General features: G+C 40.9%; 1 protein-coding gene across 2 annotated transcripts in view; it reads left to right on the top strand.

Annotated features, from left to right (window-relative positions):
* The first annotated feature begins 219 nt into the window (after window positions 1–219).
* The window catches only part of LOC148011011 (Intron maturase, type II family protein), a 39244-nt gene continuing 19467 nt past the window's right edge, over window positions 220–19996 (top strand). Inside the window, exons 1-2 of one of the 2 annotated variants that reach the window (XM_087671506.1) lie at window positions 661–800; window positions 883–3034. In XM_087671506.1, the coding sequence (XP_087527632.1) occupies window positions 1021–2913 (1893 nt within the window). In that variant the 5' untranslated portion in view covers window positions 661–800; window positions 883–1020 and the 3' untranslated portion in view covers window positions 2914–3034. Of the gene's footprint in view, window positions 3035–19996 lie in introns of both variants that reach the window. The other variant, XM_087671505.1, reaches the window with a different exon arrangement.

Below are 19996 nucleotides of genomic sequence, written 5' to 3'. Positions count from 1 at the left end.
CTTGTTATTTTTAAACAAATGTGATGCCATTTTTGTTAGTTTATCTTGTATCCTCAAAGTGCTTTCATAAATCGCTTCATATGGAAACAAAGCCAAATCCACTAGTTGATCCCTTTTTCTAATGTGAGTGCCTTAGAATCGAACTTGGCTTCACTCACACAGACACAAAGGGTTGGCTTACTAAGTAAGTTGGTCCCTTACAAGGCTAATCGAACCTGGCTTCTCATGGGACAGATAAAGACGCCTGACAAGGTGCTCTAAACGCTCCTCTAGGTGGTAATTCGACCAGCCTAAAATCTAAAAACTGTCGCCTCTAGCCATGTGTCTGATGCTAACCAGGGCTGCTGTGTGCAAAACCTCCCTTAATCCCTAGGTGGTCCTGGCTTTGGGGGCTGTTTTACGCCGCTGAAGCACCGCAGCCATGGAGGGGAGGCCTCCTTGTTTGTGGCCGCGGCACCCCTCGCCTTGCTAGCAGATATGCTCAATTGCCATCTCCACCTCCTACGGCTAGCTCGGCGTAGCAGCCCTCCCCTAAGTCACAAACCGCTCTTGTCCTTCTTTTTCCCCGGGAGGAATGTGCATTTTCTGCAGATTGAATCTTCTTCGGCCTCCTGGCAATGTTTCAGATGTTGCAGCAGCGAGGCCATCTCACTCTCGAACAGCAACAGGGATGCGTTCGTACTGGATGGCAGGCCTCTGTCGCCGCATGGCTCTCTATCAAGCAGCAGCGGTGGCGGTTTGCATTCCCACAGTAACAACAGCCGTAGCAGCAGCAGCACTAGTGCTTCCTTGCAAGACAGGTTAGGTCCCAACCTCAATAGCACACCACAGGGCATCATCAAGAGATTCTCACCAGGCGTCATGCACAATACTTCATCGCAGGTCATAGTTCCGCGTTTCAACTACCAGAATGCAGGAAGGCCCAAGCTCGATGGCACAAAGGTATGCAGTGACTGGTGGATTAGTTGCTTCAGGAATACGGATAAGTGCATTGAAGATCTAACAGGTCTTTTGGAAAAAATGGAGCTGTGGGTCACAGCCTATCAAAAGGTTTGTCAGGAGGTCTTGGGTTCATATCCAGCAAACTGTTCTCATGACAGGACATTGCTGTACAATCTTCAAAATCTTAGTCGAGCAGTTTTGGATCGTGAGTATACTTGGGGAGGTTATGGCAAAATTTACATAATCTCTCCCAAAGAGAAGGATATCATCGATGAAATGGGATCAACGAGGAGGGAGAAGTATCTGGCAAGGATTCATGCATCTCCCATATTTCAAGACAGAATTCTACAGGAAGTCCTGCTCATGATCTTAGAGCCAATCTTTGAGGCCCGGTTTTCGCCAAAGTCACATGGCTATAGGCCTGGAAGAGATGCCCACACAGCTCTACGCACAATCAGGCGATCATTTCCCGGCTACCTTTGGTATTTTAAGGGAGATGTTAGCAGCTCCCTCAACTCTGTTAGGCCTGGGCTTCTAATGAGAGCTCTCTTCAATGTTGTCAAAGATAAGAGAGTTCTCAGCTTAATCAAAGCAGGCGTTATGACAGAGCCCCCCCCACCCCTTCCAAAGCCAGTGAAGCCCAGGAACAAGAGGGAATGGAAGAAAAAGGTAATGGAAGAAGGTGCAAAGCCTGATCCTTATTGGCTCGAAAGCTTTTTTGGCTTTGTGCCGAAAGAGCTGGAGAAGTCTCCTAGTTGGGGCTGCTGTGGTGTTTTGAGCTCCCTGCTCTTAAATGTTTACTTTGACCAGCTGGACAAGTGGATGGAAGAAAGGATGAGAGAGTTTCTAAAGGTTAGCACCTCGGATTCAATATGGAACAATGAGGAAGAAGTCCGAGCAGAAGGTGATTCGTCTATTCAGTTTGTTCCTGCTGCTCATGGTGCCATAAAAACACGGAGGATGGATTTCATTCGATTTGGTACACAGTTTTTGGTTGCCATGCGTGGCTCAAAGTTTGATGCTGCTGAAATGCGGAAAAATATTATTGAGTTCTGTGAAATAGAGCTCAAACTGAAGCTTAATGCGGACGTCTTCAAGCTAATACATGTCAAGAAAGGGATTACATTTCTTGATCATATTATTTGTCGAAGACTTGTTCAAACGATGGTTCGACGAACATCTCCTGAAGGAAAAGTTATTAGGGAAAAGGTGGAGGGTAGTGCTCTTTCTATGACCATGAGCTTAGAAGCTTGCATGGCTCACTTTCGAAAGACAGGGTTTTTGAAGGGGCAGGTTGATGCCCAACCTTGTTTTCGCTTATTTCATGCTCCACAATCCATAAGTAATGCTCAAATCAACAATATTCTGTTGCATCTAGCAGAGTGGTTCAAGTATGCAGACAATCGGAAGAAAGCTACTATGTTTTGCCAGTATATCCTTCGCTCATCTCTTTGCAAAATGTATGCTGCAAAGTATAAGCTTCGCTCTAGGGCTCAGGTTTACAAAGTCAGTACTGGGGATCTCAGTAGGCCTATAAAAGATAAGAAAGGCCTTTCAGAACATTACAAACGTATGATGAAGAAAGGATTTGTGGAAGGGGAAATTCCACCTATTTTGTTCATGAGGAGTTCCACGTCTCCACCAGTTGAGTTGACTCCTTTGCCGAAGAATTGGATGCCAAAGCATGAGGTTATCCTCAAAGAATTGGCTACAATGGTGAAACGTGGGTGTAAGGAGAAACTATCAAGGCAGTTGGAAGAGACTCCTACCCTCTCTCCACAAGAAAACATGTCTCACATTCTGTGGTCCTTTTACAAAGGTTCCTACCATCTGAAAAATGAAATTCTGGGCATTATCAATGCACAAGATGAAGTTGATGAGACTCTTCAAAATGAAAGAACTGATAGGCATAATCATGAAACCCAATTGTCAGCTGAAAAGGAGGGGGTTGCTCAAGTTGCTGGCATGTAGTGCCAAGGCTTCGACTTGGACTGTAATGTATAAAGTCTAATAGGGCTTCAGAAGGTATGACTCTGGCTGGCTAACTCGATGTATGGACAGGCCGGTTTCAACTGCAACTCATATCACTTTGGTGAGTTCAGTCATTGATTATCTATTTGCAGTTTTACAGTGCCCTGACAACCATCTTTTGGCACTTGTTGTTCTGGAGTCGTTAGAAGATGAACCTAAGCTGGTTTTGTTTCCTGCAATGTGCTCTGTTGACAGCTAGCTTATATTGTGAAAAGCTATACTTCATGAGTACGTTAAACTTCCTCAGTAGAGTTCTGTGGGTAACAAATAATCTGGTTTGGCCTTAGTATTGTAAATGTAGACATGCATTTGTGTAAGATAGGGAGGGGGAATGGATGGTTTCAAAGTTGAGAATCCCTACATTCCTCATTAAGGTCGCGTCCTACCTAAGTTCATTTTGTTCTTGCATCCTTATCTTCTAACATGAGGTGTGAAATATATTTTTTTCCTTTGGGTTCTTACCATTCAGAGTACAATGTTAGATCTAGACAAGAAAATTTGGGACTCTACTATTATCTTGCACTAGTAGTTTCAGCTTGTTGTGCAATGGCATGTTAGGGGTCTAAACATGAAGAAGGTTGCACTATCATTATGATGAGTTTTAATACAAGGTGATAGCCAGATTGGTAATTGACATCTGTTTTTGTGAGCTTTTGCTTACCTTTAGAACTTGAAGAGCTGACCAGTCTACCATGTACAGCTTGAATTTTTTGAGATTCATTGAGTCTGTCCGTCTCTCTCGCGCATGCACGCTCTTTGTTTGTGTCTCTGTACTATGAAATTTGATCTTTCACAAGCTGCTGTGCAACAATTGACATATTGGTTGCAAAATTATGGCAACATGTTGGTTTTAGTGTATATATCCAGTCTAATAGGGATGACTCAGCTAGAACATTTATTTGTCAATGTGCTGGCCTTTATACAAATGCCAGGTCCAACGAGCAGCATGGCATTGCTTTAGAAGAAGTTGGACTATGCCACAAAGTTGTGGTGCTCATTGGCCAACACTTCAGAACTCCAACTTCTGAGCCCAACCCTGCACTGCCTTGCAAAGACTCATTCTGCTCACTAGTAAGATGACTATCAACCTCTCCTCCATGCCTTGGCTTTTCTATGCATTGGGAGGACCTTGATTATGAGGAGAAACTGTTTCCTTCTATTGAAGGCTCATCCACTTGTGGTAAATGTCTTGGTTGTTTCGATAATTTTATAGATGGCTGTTTGGGTTCAATTGTTGTGTTGGTTGGATAAGGTTTGGCTGTTGCATTGGCCACCCATGAGCTCCACCCTTTTGACCTGCCAGATGCTCATCAAGTTTCAACCTTGTGCTACACGCTTATGCTATGTCTATACTCTCGAAGGATTGGGAAGTGAGAAATTAATCTTCGGTATAGAGCTGCGTGTTTATAACTGTTTGTTCGTACGTCTAGGTTATTCTAATAAAGCTATGTGTTTGTAATTGCTTTGTTTGCTTTGATATCCTATTTTATGCCTTGTTGTATGTGTTGTGGCATGAGATTCATCATCATGGTAGGGCAATCAACATGTGATTGTTATGAGCATGGAGTCAGGTAATAGCAAATTCCAGCCGTTTCTGACGTGACAAATGATTGAAATTTTCTCTCCTCTCAGCACTCTTCATTTGGATTCAGCCAGTAATGGTGGATAGGAGGAGCACTAGCTGCTACAAACCCTCATAGTAGAAATTAGGTTTTATCAGCCACCTTGAGTCTTGTGTGAAACCAGCCTTCCTCCTCGGATAGGGTGGTAATAACTTGATTTAACAGTATTTGCAGCAAGCAATTAATAAACGGAAATTGAAATGCTAACTTTAGCTCTTAATTCTTGGACAATGGACAGTCTATTGGCCCCAAAATTGGTGCCTCTTTCAGTAATTCTTTATATTTTATTACGAATGGATGGAGTACAATTGAGATTCATAGATCCCCTTAGCTAATCCAAGTCCTACTTACTGTCGTTAATAACTTGTAAGCCTTCAAACCAATATGCCCCTTGGTTTGCTTGGGGAATGGGCCTTCACCTTGCTCCTTGCGAGATAAATTTAGTCCCAAATTGAAATTGGCTGGTAGGCCTCTTGAATCTCCTTGAAAGTTTTCAATTTCAGCAATGTATTCAAGTCTTAGGAGGTCTTCAATTTTGAGTACACATCTCGAGGTAGTTGTCAAAACCCTAAATTTTGCGATAAATTAGGGTTCACAATAAAAATTGATTGAAATCTCTTCCTTTGATGACTCAAACTGCTAGAAAATACTGAGGGACTTGAGAATTGGTTGGAGAATGAGAGAGAATGCTATAAAGAGAAATTTTTGATTTTCTTCGTGAAAATCATCTCCAATTTGTTGATGCCCTAGTCAAGAGAGTCTCAACCTGTAGTCATCTTCAGTCTGGGAGCCCAAAATGGCTGTCACCAGCCTTCAACTGTTGTCATTTGCCTATTTTGGCCCTTCTAGGGCTTTCATCTGCTGTTATAGGCCTTCAAACAGATGTTTTTAGCTCTTGTGTAAGCCTTCAATGCTGTGGAAGTGTTTAGCAGCCTCTTCTCCCTCTCCAACAACCTCCTCTTCTCTCACAATGACTGGAATAGACTTCCATCAACCCCCCCAAAATGGTTCTCCCACTTGTATGCGCAAGTTTTGGCAAGTGATAGCCTTCTAATTCCATTTTTCAGCATTATCTAGCTTACTAGATTAATTTTTAGAATATTAATTCTGAAAATTAACTTAATAATTATTCTAGTATCCAAAAAAAAATTCCATTAGCCAATTTGTCTTTCAAGTATCCTTGAGCAATTATTAGCCCTTAGACTGGCATTAATTAATCAATTAGTACCTAGTCTCTAATGTCACCATTGACTTTAGTGGCCAATAAATTGGTCTAGGCCAAAATCTAACACCAGGTATCACCTAGTGCCTGTTAGACATAACTTATTATAACTTTTGTCTTTGGCATCAATTGATTTCTCGCGGTCTTGGATTGCACAATGTGAAATAATTAATTTGCACTTCACATCAGCAAGTAACATTCGCATATTTGATGAACTTTTAATTAAATGCTAAGCAATGCAATAAAATTTCACATCCTTGACACACCATACTAGAATATGGAAGGTGTAGTACTTGGAATCAAGAGTTGGAATTTGAGGAAGTGCCAGAGATTTCAAGAGGCCAGCCATCCCAATTGAAGTTGCTATTCATTTTGACCAGCCAAGGGCCAATTGTAGGCCGATCCCTTGTTAGATCAAGGGGCAAATTAGTTTGAAGGCTTGCTGGTCATTTATGACAGCAAGAGACATTGGAAATTTAACAAGATCGAAGCTCAATCTTAGTGCGCTTCAGCCAATTTTAATAGAAGTTAAAGAAATACCACAAGGGGTGCTAGTTTTGGGGCCAACTAGAGTCTACTATCCAAGATCAATTGGTAACATTTGTATTTTTCAGTTTATTTGAATTTTATGCTTGCTGGTTCATTATTACCCTTTTGGAGAAGCAAGGCTGGTGCCATCCTTCTATTGCCAGGATATCATCAACTCCCTTGATTTGGTAGGCATGTGGGACCTGATTAGAAGCCATAAGTATCGCTTTAGTGTTGAAACTATAGTTAATTGAGCATTACATTAAGAATGTTTTCATATAGTGAGATGGGATTACGTAGCAATGATGAGATACCTCTTAGTCCAAAATTCTCAAAATAAAGGGGAAAATGCATTGCTTGATCTTGGATAAGGCGCTCAACATGGGCAACAAGCTGAAAATGTTAGTATAGACTAAAATGTAGGTCCTTCTAGGCCTCTTGATGTTGAAGACTGAAACCAGACTTCCTTCTCCAACAGGGTGGTAAATAACCTGATTAAGTATTAATTACAACAAGCATAAAATTCTCATGAACTGAAAATGCACACTTTACTAGTTTAATGTTGGACATTGGACACCTGGTTGGCCCCAAATTGGTGTGCCTTGAGGTATTTCTTTATCTTATATTGCAAATGGAAGGAATACAATTGAGATCCTTTGATCTCCTCTGCTAATCCAAGTGCCTCTTTGCTGTCAAAACTGACCAACAAGCCACTAAACCAATTTGCCTCTTGGTTTGCTCAGGGATTGGCATTCACTGTGCTCCTTGAAAGACAAATTCAGCCCCAAATTTGATATTGACTGGTCAGTCTCTTGAATCTCTTTGAAATTCCTTAATTTCAAGTGCTGGAATTTAAGCCCCAAGTCCTCAATTTTGAACTTGAGAGATGGTTGGGGGATGAGAGAGAATGCTATAGAGAGGCACATCGTAAGAAACACTAAAAAACTGCTGTTGCCTTGCGCAAACAACCATGGAACTTATCACCTATAGCTTATGACCATTAGAAAGACTGCTGCTCCCTCCTGCATGTTGTCACTTGCACTAGAAGAACCTTGGGTTGTTGTCACTTGCTCCTAGAAGGCTCCAAATTGCTATCACTTGCTATAGGATTGATCCATATGGTTGCAAATCACATCACAGCATCTTCTTACTCTCTAATAATCTCCTATTCTTTCACAATGGGCTCTCCAATAGCCTTCTTGTCTCTCACAATGGTTGGAATAGACTTCCACCAGCTCCTAAAAACGTTTTTTCCACTTGCATAGGTAAGTTTAATATTCTGAAAATTAATTTAATAATTATTCTAATGCTTAAGAGATTAATTTTACCAGCTAATAATTAAATTGGCTGTGCCAAATTGTCTTCCATGTCTAGTCTTTAATGTCACCATTGAGATTAGTGGCCAATAAATTGGTCTAGATCCAAATCTGACACCAAGTTCCACCTAGTACTTGTTAGGCATAACTTATTACAACTTTTGCCTTTGAAACCCATTGCATCCTTGGGGTCCTTGGCTTATTACCATGAAATAAGTGCCATGTGGATCACATGTGCTAAACAACCTTGCACATTTGGTTAATAACTTAATCAAAGCAAGTTTAAAGCATTTTAAAATTTCACATCCCGGTGATAGACCTTCCCCTTGAAAACCTTGCAATCGTCCTTGATTGCATTGCATTGTGCCAAAGGAAAAGTACATTGCATTGGAAGTTCTATAAGGCATCACAGTCACAACATTGGTCATTGTTGTCCAACTGTTCCATATGTCCCAAACTAGCTGAAAAATTCTAGCCAGCACATACATAACATAAAACTGAAAATCAGTCTAGAATTGTTGCTAGAAACCGATTGGATACATCTATAATTCATGTTTCTCAACAAAACCACTGTAAAGCATATTTTCAGCATAAACCATGGCTAAAATTGTCAATGGCATGTACTAATATGTTGCTATCCATGGAACCAGTTGTAAACCCTTGAAAATTGAGCATAGTTTGATCATAAATTGATCACTTATTGATCTGAGAACTGATCACAAATTGCTGAAAATGTGACCCCAAATTGATTACAAACTCATTGCAAAAAGTGACCAGCTATCAATGCAATAGCTGATGCAAAATTGATCTCAAAAGTGACTATAAATGGATTTCAAACTGATCAAAAACTGATTAGAATTTTTGTCTCAAAATTGAGGTAAATTCATGCCAAAGTTCAAATTGATCATAAGCTGATGCAAAAGTATAGTTTCAGTGCTTAAGTGAAACTCATACTCATCTACGTGCATCTCATAGTGACTAGTACACTGAGTAGTGACCCCATGGCAGACATACTGTTAGCACAGTACCTCAGATGTATGCTGAATACATTTTAGATCCACTATATACAAGAGCTATCCACAACTAGAGGAGCGGAAGTGCTACCTTCCCCTTGAGTATCAAGCAATACTCCAGACCCTTGCTTCACTAAACCCAATTGAGCCCAAACTGAAGTTGGTTGTAATTAAAAGGCATCTAGGTAAAGTTGCAACAATTGAGGATGGTCTGCCAAGTCATCCTCTTCCATCCACTTTGCATCTATTCGTGAAATTATGTTGAAGCTTCGCCAATAAGCATATGGAAACTTTACCTCTGATTGTACTTGCCTCGAAACCTCCACTAGGTTGTAGGTCTTTCTTTGACCAATAAGAAGATGAAGAATCTCATGACTAGTTCAAAGATTGATTGAGGATAGCAACTGATATCTTTGCTAAATTAGCAAAGGATCCTTGGTTTAGTTGATTCTTGAATTCTTGAAGGAAGGACAACAAAGGCAAGAAGAGCAAGTCATCCTCTCGTGCTTTGGGATAAGAAGATGCACCGAAGGAAGAGCCAAAACAGCCTCATGATGTTCCCAATATTGATAATGAGCAAAGACAATTGGTATTGATGGAGCAATTGGTGCAAATGCAAGGCCAACTTGGAAGTGCCAATCCAATGGGTTATGGACAGCAAGGGATGCATGCCAATGTGGGTCACCCTAGGTATTTTGGAGGTGGATCAAATTTCCAAGCAATGGCTTAAAGTGAAATGCATAACCCAATGTATAGCAATGTTGGCATGATGCTTGCAAGGGACACAGTGACATGCTTGATAATTCATCTATGCAGCTTGGTATGCTTGGGACTCGTGGGACAGCTGTTGGCTATGTGAATGCACCATTTAATGCTGGTCAAAATGTTGGAATAATAAGTGCACCCTTTTTCTACTTGCTTACGATAACTTGGCACAGCAAAGGATTATGATGAGGGTGGTAAATGAGTAAAGTTCGAAGCTTTTAGTGGGGCACGTGATAAATTGAAAGCGTGGACTTTCATTCAATAATTTGATATAGTCTACTCAAGGGGCAACTTCATCGAGTCTTCAAACATCTAAAAGGCAACCACATTTCTAAAAGGGAATGCATTGTAGTGGTGGTGCATAATTTTGATGCAAGGTAAAGCACCATCAACTTGCTTCTACATGGTTGACGAGTACCTTTGAAATTGATGTAATTACCATATGGCATAACTTCAATGCATCACAATGCAAAAATTTGGAGTAGTATAACATGAAGTTTTGGGAGGTGTTGCTGCTGGTTACTTTTTATTATGTTCTCCCCTTGATCGCATGGCATAATTTCAATGCATCACAATGCCAAAATTTGGAACTATTAACAATAAGTTTTGGGAGATGTTGCTACCTCTTACTTCTTATTGTGCTGTCCCCCCTTTTGCGCAGATTGAAAAGTACTATTGTGGGTTGCATCAAGATCATTGTAATTAGCACTTTACACTCATCCAAACAGCATGTAGTGCTGATGCTTTGCTATATGGAAAGTCTTCGGACTTCAAGGGTGACGAAGATAAGACATCAAAGTAGATTTTCAAGGTTGATAAAAAGGGAAGATCTGTAAATAGGTTTGAAAAGTGGCAAAAACAACAAGGAAGGACATGGAAAAATGCTGCTCAGTGCAAAGAATTTACGGTTGCAAATAATTGTTTCATTTGTGAGCATAAGGGGCATATGTCAAGCATAGTTGCTTAGAGTTTCAGAAATGGCGAAACAAAAACACGATTCGTAGTTGTGAAACAACGTTTCGGATTGAGGACAAAACAATGAAATGGATTTTATGTCTATTTTTAGGAATATTTTAATATTAGACACATATAAAGGGGTAATACTATATATATGTTGAACCTCTATACCAAAACACCTACTTTCTCAACAATATAGAGTATGTAACTTTAGAAGAGATTTGACAAGTATACATAATTCTACCAAAGATTTAAGATAGGCAGGCGGTAGGACTATAAAATCATAATCCATGACTTCAAAATTTTTTTCGAGATCAAGATTTAGAACTCAATATAAAAGGTTCTAGTTTGCTACAGCCCATGAATGATGATGATAGATGTCCAGATTGAAGACTCAACTATTGAGCTAAAACACACTTTACAGCTGGTTAGCATTTTTAAACAGCCCTAAAACACGCTTAATTAATGGAAAACTCGAATTTGATGCGCAGTTTGAGAGAGTTTCAATGGTCTCCCAAAACCCTATTTTTTGGGGGCACCCTTCAACATCTATAAATAAACAAGCTGCCTGCCATTCATTCTCATCCTTTTCTGCAGGTTTCTCACTCTACCATGCAGATTTCAGCCACAGCCACCTACTATATGTTGTCTGGCTGTCATTGGCTGCAGCCCATCACTATCTAGCCCTAGGTGGTCTGTTTTTAGCCATTGCCTTACTATTTGGATGTGTCCATGTGCTACATAATCATAGTACTTGGTCAGCTTGCGTTTTCAGCATCTGGTGCTTGGTGACAGGCTACTATCATCTCTCCCACTAGGCAAGTGCTGTAGTATTTGCGCTTTTGCTGTTTAGCAGGCCATCTACATCAACAAACACCTCTTTTGTTGTTGCCTAATAGTTCTCTGACTTGGCTTGTTGCCCTTCATCATTTAGCACACTCTCATCTCCAACTGATCGTTACTGCACTCGGGATCTGTCTCTGGTGGACGTTTCTCTTTGACATTGCATTGCTGTGCCTTTGGGCGGCATTCTGTTAACTCTTACATTCATTTGTACACTCTTACATTCATTTACATCATTTATTCACTTCAGAGTTTCTTCTCTCTGTGTTTCAGTTTTGAGTTTTTGCATTTTGCGTTTAAGATTTGAGTTTTGCTTGTCTCTTGAGTCTCTCTAAGTCTTTGTGTTTCAATCTTGGTCATATATACTGTGTTTCCTCGGTGCAAACCCTAGCATATCTTCATACAGTATCAGCGTTGGTTCTTTTCTAAAGAGTATATTGTGGAGATTGTGGAGGCTAGTCTTTGTGTGAGACTCACACGCGACTTAATTCTGACTCATAATGTCTCAGGCACCTTCTTCAAGGGATCCTATGACGCCCTATTAGGCTTCTCCATCATTGGAGGCTTTGAGAAGGCATTATGGTCTTGAGGGGGAGGTAGACAAATCTTTACCTTTACCATCTTTTTCTTCTTGTTTTGGTAACCTTATAGATGAAGAGTTTGAGAAATACTTGCGCATCATGTACAATTCGGTTTACACTCCTCCAACAAGTGCTACTACTCCATTTGGATTGATTGTGAGACCGGCCATCTCTTTGATCTTGGAGGGACCCTGAGATTTGGTGCGTTTGACGATCCATCTCCTTTATCTTAACCAGGCCTTATGTCACGTTCGTATGACCCTCTTGAGTCATATGAGCCAAAACCCTCTCTTGTTTTTTCTTTTGTTGCGGAGAATCCGAATGATTTTCAATATGTTAACTTTAATAGAGGAGGCTCTCAAAGTAGATATTCTTTATGAGATATATCTTTACCATCTTTTTCATTTGAGCAAGTAAACCATATTTCTCCATGCCACCCATATCTTCTCCGTATTCAGATCTACTCAGATCTTCAATTCAAAACTTGGGATTACACTCCACTTCTGCACAAAGCATACTAGGGATTGGATCTTCCATCTTTACTCCTAGCACTTTCTCTTTTTCCATTCCACCATCTACCTACTCTCCATTCACTCCGCCTCTTGGTGCATCGTTAGGGGGAATGCTGTTAAGAAGACTACTAGGGTTTGCACTGAGGACACACATAGTGTACGACCACGACAGAAACAGAAAGACACAAACATAGACATAGAGGGCAAAACTCAAACCCTAAACGCAAAACTCAAAACTCAAATCCTAAACGCAAAACTCAAAACTCAAACACAAACAGAAGAAGGGAGAGAGAGAACACAACTCTGAAGTGAATGAATTTTGTAAATGAATGTAAGAGTGTACAGTGTGCTCAAGGGTAGAGCAACGTCGGAGTGTGATGTCTACCGAAGACGGATTCCAAGTGTGTGACCACTAGTCAGAGTGTAGGAGTGCTGAATAGTGAATGGCAGCAGGCTAGTCACCAAAACGCAGTAGTTTGGAGGCCGGAAACTGGTAAACGCAGCAGTGTACCACCGATCGGGGGCTGGAAACTGTGCACAGTTTGCTATAAACAGCAGGCTGAAATAGTGTCTGAGAGTGTCAGGGCCTCCAATGCTGAAAACGTAGGTTGACTGACCCTGGAGATGATGGACAGTAGATTGAACAGTAGTTTGGGACAGTTTGGAGCAGTCGCCAGCAGTTGAGAGCTGTCTCCTACAGCAATGGACAGGGTGAAGATGATGTGGCTGCAGTCGATGATGGGTGGACAGCAGATGGAGGCGGGCTGTAGGCTGGAGATTGGGCGCCAACAGCAACAGAGGGTGTGTGGGCTGGTGTAACCTACAAAACAAGGATGATGGTTGAATGGGGGCAGCTTGTCTATTTATAGATGTGGAAGGGTCCCAAAAATTAGGGTTTTCACTAAACTCTCTTGAACCGCTCCTCGTTTTAAGGTTTCCACTGAACTCTCTCGAACCGCTCCCCATTTTAGGATTTTACTCTAAAAGAGCATTTTTAGTGTGTTTTGGGGCTGTTTAAGAGGCTAATCAGCAAGTAATGCATATTTTAGCTCAACAAATGCCACCTTGTAACATTGTACCTTCCACATACCCCCACTCTACCACATCCTTTTATTCTGGGATAGCTGTGATGGGCATCCCTCTCACTACCCCCAGACACTCAACATCTCCCCACACGACCTTTTAGATGCAAGGATATCCATCCTCTGCTTATGGAGTGTCATCACATATCCCTTGAGTTACTCCTACGCAGGGATTTCTATCCTTTTCTCCCCGTGTCCCTATCCCTCCACCTTGGGCTTCTCATGCGATTACCATGCCCATACCTAGTCCACCCATGCCCCACCTTTGGGGCCACTATTCACACTTCTTGTACGTATGGTGGACACTTTGGGATTGCTTACTTCCCTCCCCCATCTTATCCCCCCTATTTACTCTATCCCCATTACACACCTTCTCCAGTTCCTAGGACTACCACTTTTGTTGCAACGGCCAAGAATGTCTTCACGGATAAGACACGTTTTAACGAGTCAATTTCACCACTTGGTCGAACTTTATATAGCAAGTGCTTGAATCTTAGGGACTTTGGAACCGTGTCGTTGGTGCCGACGGACTCTTGATTAGCTCACTTTGATCACATTTGTGAGTGGAGAGCCTATAATTCCATAGCCAATGTTGAGTTAATGAAGTTAGATGGCGATCAGGTCACATTCTTCTTAGACAAGTTACATGACAAATACTTTCATTTTATCTAGCACATTATCTCACTACCTAGATTGCCAATCTTCTATGAGTTTAAAGTCCAGTTCTTGTGTTATGCAAGGCTGTATGATCAAGTCCACAAGAAGTCCTCCATACACATTCATTCAGAGGTGCGAGGGTTGGTTTCTTTTTCCTTGGGAGGAAAAACCATCGGTGGCAAGAACTCGCAAGTTGTGAGGGCACGCCAAAACAAGGGTGACACCACTTCCTTTGACGAAACCAAAAAAAACACGACCCCTTTGGTAACAAATTCCTAAGAAAATTAGGTTTCGCGCAATGCCAAAGGTTGGGCCATGTGGACGAGGAGTGTCATTCCAAGGCCTAGGGTCTTCCTCCTAGAAAACCACTATAGACTATTGCAACTATCTTCAATTTGGCTGGCCAGTCCAATGGGGCTATTGAATATGTTGCACGTGGAGAGTCTCAGCAGCCTATCTGCTTTACTATTCTTGAAGGATTGGCTGATTGGTTTGCTAGTGACTCACCTATTGCACTTTATGCATCCATTCCTAGGGCATGCACTGCACCTTCGAGGACCCCTTCCCCACCTCACTGTATGCGACGGTGGCATTGCATTGCACTTAGCTTTGCTTTCTTTTATTTTCGGTTTTGTTTTTGGATCATCTCACTACTCATCTCTGTGCTTGTAGATTTTGATCTCTTTTGCAGAGTATTGTATTTCAGTGTAGGGCTAACATTCAAGTTTGCACAAGTCCTTCTTGAGTTGGAGAAGGAGTTGCGTGCCGTTCCTTTTATGGTTCCATCTACTTGGAATTTTGATCTTCTACTAGCATGGAGGCTTCCCTCCCACATTGGATTGTGCAGCATCTCTCTTGATGCTATCACGGTGGTGTCTTCTAGCCTTGTTCTTCCAATAAGGATGCTTCATCATTTTCATCCACATGGTTCTCAGCACCACATGAAGGTCGACATCCTCAAGCTTCTCTTCCTTCTTTGTATCAACATCCAGGTTGAGAGGAGGTTCTTGTCCTTCTTGGTATTCTACAGGTTTCGGCACTTGTCTTCGACATTGGCCTTCCCCCTTGTCGTGCCTTTCCCTATGCATTGCATGATTGCATCATCTTTGTAATAGGGCGCTTGGACAAGCGAACAATTTTCCCACGAGGGACATTGTCCAAGTGGCACCTGCTATATGAGCATTCTTCAACATGTAGCATACTATGCATCCCATTGTGCAGAGTTCTTCTGGATGGATCCTAAGCTATTTGCATCGGTAGGATACACAACCATCCTTCTTCACATGATACTTCATCACCTTTCCCTCGTCATCGACATCCTCGAGTGGTTAGGTAAGGCTTAAGCTTATACTTTTTTTGTGCTGTGTTGGGTGTACCATCCCTACTCCCGTCTTTTGGGTCATTGTTACTTAATTGACCGCCACCCTAAAATTAACTTTTGAAAAAAGAAAAAGAAAAAAAGAAAAAAAGTTCAGTATGGTTTCATCTGCCTTTGTAGGGCTTGGTACCACTAGGCAGTTGATGAGCACTCTTTGTCCAATGCCCCGTCCTCTTTGGGGTGACTACTTGGACTCCATTAGTAAGATAACCATTGCCTTTGTGGTCTTGGTAGGCCACTGGGCAGTCGACGTGCACCCTTTGTTCGATGCTCTGGCTGCTTTGGGGTGGGACGCCTTGGGGGTAAATTTTAAACATTGTAGGTCTTCCCTTTTAGGTGCAGTTTTGGGCTTGAGAGGGTGTTGAGCTAAAACCCGCTTTACAGCTGATTTTCATCTTTAAACAGCCCCAAAACATGCTTAATCAATGAAAAACTCAAATTTGGTGCACGATTCAAGAGAGTTTCAATGGTTCCCAAAAACCCTATTTTTTGGGGCTCCCTTCAACATCTATAAATAGACAAGTTGTCCACCATTCAGCCTCATCCTTTTGTGCAGGTTTTTCACTCTATTGTGCAGATTTTAGCCATAGCTACCTACCATCTGCTGTCCAGCCACCATCAGTGATTGTAGCCCAATCCTAGGTGGCCTGTTTTCAGCTATTGCCTTGTTGTTTGGGGTTCTCCATATGTTGTGTCATCATAGCACTTGATCAGCCTACGTTTTCAGCATTTGGTGCTAGGTGATAGGTTGCTGCCATCTCTTTGCGATTGCTGCAATTCTTGCATTTTTGTTGTCCAGCAAGTAGTCTATATCAACAAACACCTCTCCTGTTATTGTCTGATAATTATCTAACTTGGCCTGTTACCCTCCATTATTTAGCACTCTCTAATTTGCGATTGGTGGTTACTAGACTTGGTATGCGTCTTTGGTGGATGCCACTCTTTGATACTGCATTGCTTTGCCCTTGGGCATTTTGTACACTCTTACATTCATTCACTTCAAAGTTTCTTCTCTCTGTGTTTGAGTTTTGAGTTTTTGCGTTTTGCGTTTAGGGTTTGAGTTTTTCTTGTCTCTCTTTGAGTCTTTGTGTTTCAGTCTTGGTTGTACATGGTGCATTTCCTTAGTGCAAACCCTAACATATCTTCACATCAACAATGAATAGCCATAGACCCATATTATGTCATATAGACTCAAAAAAGAGAGTACTCAGTAAACAATGCGTAGAAAGTAAATACAACTATGGTGTATCATGTATTAGTGTCAAGTTTCAAGTGATCACAATATCTCATCCAAATTCCAGTGAACCATGAATATGATCATCTAACAACAAGTCTACAAAGTACAGGTCTATGAATCATGATCTATCATCTAATGAGAGTCACTTAGGATCCTTTAAAGGCTTGTTCTTTGTCTTGTCCTCCTCAAGGCATTAGCAGGAACACTAGTACTATTGTTGAAGGATCTTATCTACATTTATTTGCTTTGCTCAAGTGTGTAACTTGAATCCTCAATTGAGCACAAGTTACAATGGTAAAAAACCAATCTCTCAAGATGGGTAGTCTTCAACTTGTTTTTTTCTTTGGTACGAAACAAAGCCTATGTGATCCAATTTCTCTTAGCAAGATCACTATCACAATCCTATGAGAGAATATGGATAGTCGTTATTTTTTGCCAAATTCCAATAAGATTAGAAATTAGAATTAGAATTTAGGATTCAAAAAGTATTAGCTAAATTCAAGCCCTAAAACAAAGAATATGAAAAATTTTAGAATAATTTTCATACTTACCAAAGTTAGAGCACAATTTTTATACTTTTCCCACCAAGACACAAGCTATGTATCACGTAACTTTGCAATGGGGTGTGCAAATGAAAGGGTATGATTATGAAACTTGAGGAGATGATCCTCAAGTTACGTAATGATGGAAACATCTCTATCAGGCCACTTATTAAAGTAAACTTGCATCCCCTCTTCAAGCTCCTCACTTGTATTCTAGTCCTGGCTACGCCAAAGGGGATGCAAGCAATGTGTAACAACATAGCTTGGTTTGTAAAAGCAATTTTATCTTGTGTTCCACATAATACATTGCACAAATGTTTTGCACCCTATGGCATTCATGAAAGTTAATCCACGTATTGGTATAAATTATGAAGCATGATAGATAATAGATATGATTTAAAAAAGAGAAATTAGAATGAATCATCATTGATACACTTATCTGTCTCAAGAGGAGAAGATGTTTCTATCCAATGTTTCTCCAACCTTATCCATATATTCGTATAAGAGGCCTAGAGTACTATCCTCCATAGCAGTGATTCTCAACACTCTGTAAATGGGAGTTAGAGATTTTGCCAATGCAGTTGCATATTTCCAATAGGCCTCATCCATGACATTTCTAAAAATATCAAAGCCTTTGGTTGATGCCTCTCATCTCACATGGCCCACTCTGGTCTCATGAGACTTCGACGAGCTCTAACAAGCCTCTCCATAACAATAAACATGTAAGCAAAGTGGTTGGCTAATGGCTTCAAAAGATCGAAAACATTGTTTGCCCTAAATATAGTATGTACTCTAGGCCTCTTTGTGACGAATTTTACTATGCTTCTGTCTCTCCTGAAGAGGTCATCTATCCAACCAATCTTCTTTAAATCTTCCATGAGTAGATCCAAATCATGTGACTCATAGGGAGTCCAGTCCACATGATCTTAGAGAACTCTCTCTTTAACAAAGCATCTATAGTCACACAATGCCTGTCATTGTCAGTGATACCTTGTACTACATTTTTTGCACCAATCTTCAAAATGGCAGTCCTAATATGCCTATAGATGTAATCACTTGTAATCATTGTTTGTGTTGTTGATGCATCTATGGTACACAAGAACGTGGTCCCTTTGTAAGAGAACATGAGATGTTATACACATCTCTCCTCCTCACATCTATCCATCCATCACATAAGATAGAGCATCCATATTTTTGCTAAGTAGTCTTTAAATGTTACGTCTCTAGCTCTATAATTTCTCTCTTTCTAACAAGCTCATAGGTGGGGCAAAGCCTCATGTGTGCGCGCAAAGTCTTGTAAGTGGGGCTCTCCCAAGCATATCCAATTAGACTGATGGTCCTTTTCCACTTCTTTGTGTGTGTAACATGGAAACGGATGACACACTGTATAAACAATCTCATGATCTCATGAGTAGCCTCTACCTTTGCTTGCTTTTGAAGGTTTAGTGTAATATTTTCCCTTTTCAACACCCCCTTGCCAATCTAGTGGTATGTGCACTTGTTGATGAGCTACTACCACCTCGCGCACCCCTAGGATGCAGCAAAGGAGTTCGTGAAGCAATTGGACCCTCAATAGATGCATAGCCCTTTGGGGCACTACCACCTATGATAGGAGGTGGAACCATAAGATGTGCACTTTGTTGTGGAATATCATGCTCATTTGCCACACTGACCACAAGGCGTTATTGTCTAAACTAGCAAACATATCATCAAGCACATTAGGGCAATCATCAATATCCTTACTACTAATATAGACAAGATAATCCTTGTGTAAACAATCCCCGTGCATATTATATGGCAGTAGTTGCATTCCACTGCTTCAAGCCATTGCTAGCTCCATAGTTGCTAATGATGCACATGTGGCTTCAAAATGTATTCTTCATCAGGCTTATACCTTGTTGGAAATAGAGAAAACCAGCAACAAAAGTGGGAAAAATCAGCTCGAACTAGTGTGGACGGTGAAGGACGAAGAGAGAAAAATTGCTCATTGGAAACAGTGAAAAACAGCTGCAAATCTGATTGAAAAGAGCTGCAAATAGTGTGGATAGGAAAGAAAAAGGATTCGACAATTGAAGGATGAGGGATGTAGGGTTTTAGGGTTGAAAACGATAGCAGAAGTGAAAAGGGGGAAGCAAACAACCAAGGAGAGTGATTAGCTGAGAAAGAGGATGTAGTGTAGACGAAAACAAGTTAGGCACTCGTCATAAAATTGGGTAAAAAGCCTTGGCTGCCTGAAATAGTTGTTTCGAAATGCGTCTTAGGATTGGAACGGAAAATTCAAAACGGCATCTCGGGCAACTATGATGGCAAGGAACTTTCCTAATAGACAACAAGCTGAAAAGATTGAAAGCAAACATTATGCAAATAATAAATTTAAAAAGACTCAAAACATCAACTGGTTTGATTCCTAATGTGCTTAGTGATCAGCTCAATGCATGTTTTATGGAAAACATGGCATAAAATGCTATTCCTATACAATGAAAAATGCAGCATAAAATGATATTCCTACATCAAATTATATTTAGGAAAGAAAGATGTATCTCAATTCAATGTAGCACTTTTGCCACATGTCCTAAATGCAAGCACTTCTAATAAGAAGGGCAAAAGTGCTCAATTCTTAATGCACAAGGTCTCATGAGAGGACTAATTACAAGCACGAGAAAAAAGAAGTTCTAACAGCCACAAATGCCACAAATGGGTCTCATGAGAGGACTAATTGCAAGCATGAGAAAAAAAAGCTGAGATTAGCATTTCTTACAGCCACAAAT

This window comes from Lygodium microphyllum, chromosome 29, assembly GCF_053477565.2.
Source record: "Lygodium microphyllum isolate KBCC chromosome 29, Lygodium_microphyllum_v1.1.10, whole genome shotgun sequence".
NCBI lineage: Eukaryota > Viridiplantae > Streptophyta > Polypodiopsida > Schizaeales > Lygodiaceae > Lygodium > Lygodium microphyllum.
This window is presented reverse-complemented; position numbering and strand designations above follow the sequence as displayed.